Here is a 7,562-nt window from a genome sequence, read left to right on the forward strand (position 1 = left end):
ACTCGCAGAGCATAGCTTATCGGAAAGAAAAAAGTTGTATGTGCTCAATATTCATCCCGAGATATTCACTAACCTAAGCACGGTCAAAACATTAAAGATTTGTGCATGCCATGGTATCTCACCAGGGAGGGAACTAATAATTATCCATGGTCATGTTTGGCTCTTCCCATCTAAATTCCCCACATGATTTCATCACATATCAGATTAATTTTCAACATTTCTAAATATGATAGTATATTTTGGGGCCAAGATATCGGGTTACAACCTAGATTTTCCAGGGTGTAGCTTCTCCCCTAAACCATACCAATGTACGAAGCGTTGTGTTACGCCACTCGCCGCCTTGCCAATCTCATCTTACTGTTCTTCTAAATTTTGGCTTTATGAACCTTTCTTTACGTGTATAGGTGGTAATTTGTGCAAAATATAATACAATATAAATATGGTAGAGCTACTGTGTATCGAACATGACTACTCAAATAAAGGAAGGCGGTCCACCAGTCATAGGCAATGTCACACTTCCGAATGTTAGCCATATTTTGTACCATCATATAGTGTTGCACTTTGCGGAAACCCTATCATAAATCCCCCTCTCCGTGCGACTACCCTCATCCCATGCATTGCCTCATGGAAGCCCGCCTATAAAAGGTCACGACAACCACCCCATACCACATATCAAACGCACCGGCTAACAAAATGAAAAAAAAGGTTTATGCTTTATCTGTCACCATTACATACACTCATCATTCCTCCTAACTCAACCATGATCTGCACATGCACTGTGTATCATCCCTGTCATGCCTTATATCCATTGTCCATCTACCAGCATGTCCATCACAAGGGCGCCTCCCTTGCGATCTATGTTGCTATGGCGTCCTTTGGTGTTAGTAATCTTGTATTGAACAAACCTATGGCCGGCAGGGGTGATCTCGTCACCTAAACATATGTCCGCCGCTGCATCTTTCTCATCGAATAATTTCCCTCTTGCACCCACCACTGTGTCATGTCCTCCTTACCACTCTACAAATCTATACTCTATGCCTACATGGCCATCACGAACCTCCATGATGATAGAGACACATCATTTTATTATTCTCGTGTGTTATGGAGTAGAAACTGATGACCGGTAGCAAGAGGCCCCTTGACCCTAGTTATCGACCATTGATACCTAAGGGCATCTCCAGCCGCGCCCCTAACAGGGCCTCCCCAGGCGATTTTGCCGCGCCGGCGCCAAAAAAAGGCCCCAGTCGCGCCCCCAGAAGGCCGTTTTTCGCCGGCTCGGGCCAAAACTGGTGCCGGCGGACCCAGGCCGAACCCGGGGCCCTGGGGGGCGCTTGGGGAGCCGACGCAAGTGAAAAAGGTGCCTGGGCCCGCCCTGGAGGCGACCCGAGGGCCTTTTCCCACCGTTTGTTGACGCTTTTTCCTCGCATCTCTCCCGCTCGCTCGCCTTCCTCCCACCATTCTCCTCCTTTCTCCCGCCAAACCCCCTCCCGCTCGCCTTCCAGTCGCCGCCATGCCGCCGAAGAAGTACACCATGCCGCGCGCGGCGGCAAACGCGACTGGCGCCGTGGTCCAGCCGAAGCAGAGGAAGCCGAGGGCACCACCATCGAAGCCGCCGGGCATGTCGAACGCCGAGTGGAGGGTGGAAGTTCAGCGGCGCGAAGCAGTCACCGCCGACAGGCGGAACAGGGCCATCGCCAAGAAGGCCCGCGACAACGCGGCGCGCTTGGCGGCGTCTTCCTCGGTTGACCAGGCGGGGATGAATCCACCCGTCGTCAACCACGCCCAGTACGCGCCCTGGGGACAGCAAGACGCCGGATCTCCATGGGGTTCATCGTCGCCCGGCTACGCCGACGGCGACGCGCACGGTGGGTCAACCCGAACGTGACCTTCCCTCATGGTCACCCCGCTACGCGCACGCCCTCGCCCGCCTTCGTCGGCGTGCAGTACCCTCCATACAACTACTCGCCGCCCGCCTCCTACGCGTCCACGCCGATGCCCCATCTCTACCGTGGATCTCTGCCCTTCTCGCACCTCGGCGACGCCGACGACACGGGAGCCGACATGGACGACATCATCGCGACAGGATCGACCGCGGCCGCCGCTTCTCCCGGGTTCGCCACCCAGGATGAGGTAGTGGATCTCAGCGGCGACATGGAGGCCGAGCTCGGCTACGTCTACGGCGAGGACGCGCAGGAACCCGAGGAGGAGGAGGAGGAGGAGGAGGAGGATGAGCCGGCTCCTGTTCCGGCGAAGGGGCGCCAGAAGAAGAAGAAGCGGGCGGCCAGGTCAGGCGAACCGCGCATCAAGTGGATGTCCAAGGAGGAGGAATGCCTCGCCGAAGTATGGAAAGTCGTCTGCCTCGACCCGACCACCAGCGTGAACCAGAGCTTGGAGACGTACTGGGACCGCATCAAGGCCGAGTTCGACGAACGGAAGCTCGTCGACCCCTACTTCAAAGGCGTCTACATGCAGCGCGGCTCCAAGGCGATGGCGAACCATTGGGGCCGTGTCGAGTTGGCGTGCAACAAATGGCATGGAATCGTCGAGGAGGTCGCGGCTCGCCCGGAGAGCGGCGCCAGCGTCGAGGATCAGCTGCTGCGTATGTTCGCCATGTATCGGGGCGACAACCAAGACGCCGACTTCAAGCACATCCACGTCTACAAGCGCATTGACAAGTGCGAGAAGTGGGCGGAAGTCCGGCATGCCCTCGACAAGGCCAAGGAGACATACAAGCCGGACGCGCCGACTCTGGGCGCGTCAGAGGGGCGGACGGACGGCCACAAGTTGGCGAAGAAGGGGAAAAACGCCGACGCGGCAACCGCGCAAGTGCAGGAGTCCATCGAGCATTGCCTCGCCGACGCGCAGGCCCGGGCCGTCCTGCGCGAAGAGAAGACCGAGGCGCGGTGGTCGTCGCTGATGAAGAACAACGCCATCAAATTCGACCTGCTCCGGACGAACGTCGCCGCGAAGAAGAGCAACACCGACATGGCTTTTCTGATGAGCGGGGCGGACATGCTCCAGAGCAACGACGAGAAGCTCAAGGCGTGGTACTTGGTGCAGCGCGGCCTCATCCTGAATGAGCTGGCGACGGCAACGCCGACGACGCCGACGACGCCCACGACCACCCGGACGCCAATCCCAAACGACGCCTCTACGTCGCCGCCCAGCAGTGCCAAAGCCGCGCCGACACAGCCCAGCACCGAAGCAGCTCCGACCCCGCCGAGCCCGCGCACGCCGACTCCGCCAACGCCTGGAGCCGACCCCGCCGAGTGATGGATCATTGCGCACGCGAACTTTGTTTTTTGTAACGCCAGACTACGTCCGATCGCCGGATTTGCGACGTCTTTTGTGAGCGGGAACGACCAAGTTTAAAATTCCTGCATCCTGGGGCCGGCGCGTGGTGGCGTGACTGGGCGCTAGGTCGCCCCCAGGGGCCGAACTAGCGCCGGCACGCCCTCAGGCCGCTCTATTTAGGCGTCCTGGGGGGCCGAACGGCTGGAGATGCCCTAAACGTTTAAACTTTGTAGAAGAACCATCGTCCATTGGTGACCTATGATAACTAACTAACAAGACACGCGAGCCAATGGCGAGTATTTGGCAATTCCATTTTTGTAGTTATTTTTCCACTAGGAAATTAGATATTTTTTAGATGATTAATTTTTTGCACTCATGCCTGAATAGCTATTTTTTTAGAAAAGGAGGATGTACCCCCGGCCTATGCATCTGGATAATGCATGCAGTCATATTATTAATTATTCACAAAGACCATACAAGTTGATACATCAATAAGCCTGAAGCCATCATCTTGGCAACACCGTTGCTACTCCTATCCCCTTCACGATGGCGTGCCGAATGTTCGGGCTTAATGCCAAACAGACATCGCACCAAAGCCTAACATCTAAAGCCGGGTGTCCCATCCTAGCCACTACCTGGATTGGGTCCCACACCGACCTGACACACTCCCAGTGAGCACCGCACACTGCAAGGGCGTCACCTCCATCATCCCTCAGTCCATCCTCAGAGCAGAACTGAAGCACCGACCTTGCCCGAATAGCTATGAAAACATAGCAGTAGAACATTTGAAGATTCCTCTTGTGTCTAACGCTATACATGGAAAGAAACGCATGCAAGCAAGTCTTGTTTCAAACTGGCCTTGTACGCACCGGAAACCCTGCATGGGTTTCTTTCCATTTCCATGTCTCCCCTCTCCCTCCCAACAATTATATATAAAGCAAATCTCATCACCTTCATTTCGTAGATCTACAGAAATCAAAATTACTCCGCCGGCCGCTACCTCCACCGGAACGACGCCTCCGTCCGGGAACAACAGTCCATAGATACACATCAATCGCTAGTATTGCCTATGATCTTAGCTAGAACGTAAGCTGTTCTTGGCATTTTCGCGGCATCTTGTGAAGCTCACATATGCATTACGTTTGTCTGCTTGGTATACAGAAAGAGAGAAATGTCGTCATCGTCGGGCATGAAGTTGGGCGGCCCTCCGTCATGGCTGGGGCCGCTGCTCGGCCCGAGGTTCTTCCAGCGCTGTGCCACACACCCCAGACAAGCCAAGAATGATTGCAACCACTACTGCCTTAGCTGCGCCGGTGAGGAGAACGCCGTCTGCTGCCCCATGTGCCTCTCCGGCCATCGCGACCACCATGTCCTCCAGGTACTTAACATATACAAGTGCATCACGTGCGTACCAATGGCTGCGGCGGCATTATAGATTGATGGATATTATTGTAGATACGGCGGTCGTCATACAAGAACAGCATGGTGATCCGAGTGGCGGAGCTGGAGGAGGTTGCGGACATGTCCCTGGTGCAGCCATACATGGTCAACCACGAGAGGGTGATGTACCTCAACCCGAGGCTGCAGGCGCCGCAGCACGCCATCATGTGCTTTAGCCCCGCCGGCGCATGCCTGATGTGCGGCTGGAAACTCGTCGACGAAATCTTCCGCTTCTGCTCCCTCGGCTGCAAGGTACACACACGCACCTAACATTTCTCGTGCATGATTTCCTAACATTTCTGTGCATTCACTAAGCGGGCGCCATGCCAATGTATAGGATCGATATGGAAAGATAGATTAGATTACACCCGGCCATCATGCTAGCAGTTGAAATCACCAAAATGCTTGTCAACCAGTACATCGAATATGTTTACATGTTCCAACCGATCGACTTAAGTGGTGCATAATCCTCTGCAGAGGAACTACCTCCTAATATCATATCCCAATGAGCAAAACATACTTGGATCCAAACACGTGAAATCTAATCTTTGGAGTATGATATGAATGTTCTTTATTTGACATTTTTGTTACTAACATGAGTTCCATCTGCTAGCAAAGTATACAAATGCTGACACTCTTAGACATCTGATTGTTCAGACATGCAGCCTACATACATCTACTAACTAGCTAGTCTATATACTTTACTCATGTAAATTTATGTTTCCCCGTTGATGTCAGCTTGAAGGAATGGTGTCTGATCCCAACTTGACATTCATTCTTAATCCGGAATGCAAGTGGGAATACTCAGACTCAGACTCAACCGAAGAAGAAGAAGACGGCGGCCATCTGTCAGGCCCTAGCAACTCTCAGCCAATTGGGGGGACTAGTTACCGCCGCCAGCCAAGGAAGGGCGTCTGTGGCCCACCTCAACAGGCGCCCTTCTACTGATCTTCGTTGTTTTTGGTCCGACGTCGACATGGTTTTACATTTCCAGCAATTCAAGAGCAACAACGCTTCATTAGAGACATGTTGATCTTCCTCTCTTTCTAGAGATGGGTCCAAACAGTGTTTCGTTTGGTCTGAAAATGGTGTGTCAGCATGCCTCGAATATATATTATGCATTGTAATGCCCGTGTTTGGCACTTATTTACAATATTGTGGAAGCAGCTGGTGCTTGCTATTTGTTTTGGATGCTACAATGCAGTGCTTGCCTAGATTATTAAAAACAATGTTCTCGTAAACTATTGCTTCGGTTTCCACTTCGTTTTTTAATCTTAGTTTACCCATAAACTAGAATACTTTAGCAGCGGTACAACCCCACCCCCACCCCACGTGATCCATTTTCTACGAGCAAACACATTAAAAATTCAACACTTCTGTTAAATTCATGCATATAGGCTGTGGTGCAAAGTCTATGAATGTATTTTGTTTGCATAAGATATGATCATGTATGCCTGGTGCAAAAAGTAAGTAACTTGTCCACTTTTCTCTCCACATAGATCACAAACTTTCATATTTTTTGTTACCAATCTTGCAAGCAAATACTCGATGTCATAATTGACATGTAAGATTTGTTCTCATTTTTTTGCAAGTCTCCTACAATTATTTTGTCATTATATAAACCGATGGGGTCTACAATATAGATAAAATAATCGACGGGGCAAAATAAGCAAAATGAGCAAAACTTTAATATTTTCGGAGGAGAGGGTGATATTTTTTCTTTATATTGAAGTGATGACCTAATTCTAATGATCTGCAAAATTATTTCATTATCTGTAGTTTCAGCAATCACCATTTCTAATTAGACCGAGGAAGGGCGTTCAAATGGCCCTTTTCTCGTCCAGTAACATTGGCCTTTGGTAAGTGTCAGTGATGTCAACATGGTTTGTTCTGTAAATTGCATGTTTAAAAGGTCAGTACATTCTGACATAGTTTGTCGGTATACTGGATGTAGATCTTTTATTATTATTATACACAAGCTACACTCTAAGAATTAAGGGCAAACGAGCATCCAAATTTCATGTAAGAGAAACATGTGTGCATCTTGAAGGAAGTTGCCTCCACCTCCATTTTAATTTACTCATATATTAGCTTTGACTGAGGTCAAACTTAAAATTTCAGACCAAATTTAGAGAAAACAATATGTACATTTTACACAGTAAAAAAAACTATATGTCGTGAAAAATATATTGAATGATGATTATAATAATATCGATTTGGTATTATATATGTTAATATATTTTCTATAAACTGCCTCAAAGTTTATAAAGTTTGACTTCAAACAAAACTACAATTCAGAGTAAATAAACACGGTGGAGTACTAGTTCCAAGGAAATGGCGAGACTGCCTCCAAGCTACAATCTGCAGGCTCTAAACAATGTGTTTAAAAAAATATTGGTTGTGAATAGAAAAACACAAAAAAATCCAACTATGCACGGCAGATGCTCCCTTGTCAAAGACAAGAAGATTTTGCACACATCCATAAAAAAAAATTAGTCTTTCATCCTAACGAATCAAGTTCATTTTGAAGTTTAGTGGAAATCCACCTAACGAATCAAGTTCATTTTGAAGTTTAGTGGAAATCCGAATACATTTGCTTGGCACACGACACACTATAATATTTACACACTATATTTTTTGACCTTTTGAAACTCTTCAACTCAGTATTGAAAATTGTAATACTAGAAACATGCGCTCTCTATCGTACAAAATCCACATTCCAATGTTTTATGACAATAATATTATAGTATCATAAACTCCATAGAAAATAAATTCAATCTATAGCTCGAGAAAAAAAATACAAATGCTCAGCACTATCTCATGCATGT

At 49.1% G+C, this 7,562-nt stretch overlaps 1 protein-coding gene across 1 annotated transcript; it reads left to right on the forward strand.

The window, feature by feature from the left end:
- Positions 1-4,465: 4,465 nt before the first annotated feature.
- On the forward strand, positions 4,466-5,682 carry LOC147987018 (protein RGF1 INDUCIBLE TRANSCRIPTION FACTOR 1-like). The gene is made up of 3 exons (XM_087542239.1): positions 4,466-4,672; positions 4,750-4,986; positions 5,473-5,682. Exons 1-3 carry the CDS (start codon positions 4,466-4,468, stop codon positions 5,680-5,682), a joined length of 654 nt encoding a protein of 217 aa, XP_087398365.1.
- The last annotated feature ends 1,880 nt before the right edge of the window (positions 5,683-7,562 follow it).

The sequence above is a fragment of the Triticum urartu genome, chromosome 2A (assembly GCF_056163025.1).
Source record: "Triticum urartu cultivar PI428250 chromosome 2A, HENAU_Tu73, whole genome shotgun sequence".
Taxonomy (NCBI): domain Eukaryota; kingdom Viridiplantae; phylum Streptophyta; class Magnoliopsida; order Poales; family Poaceae; genus Triticum; species Triticum urartu.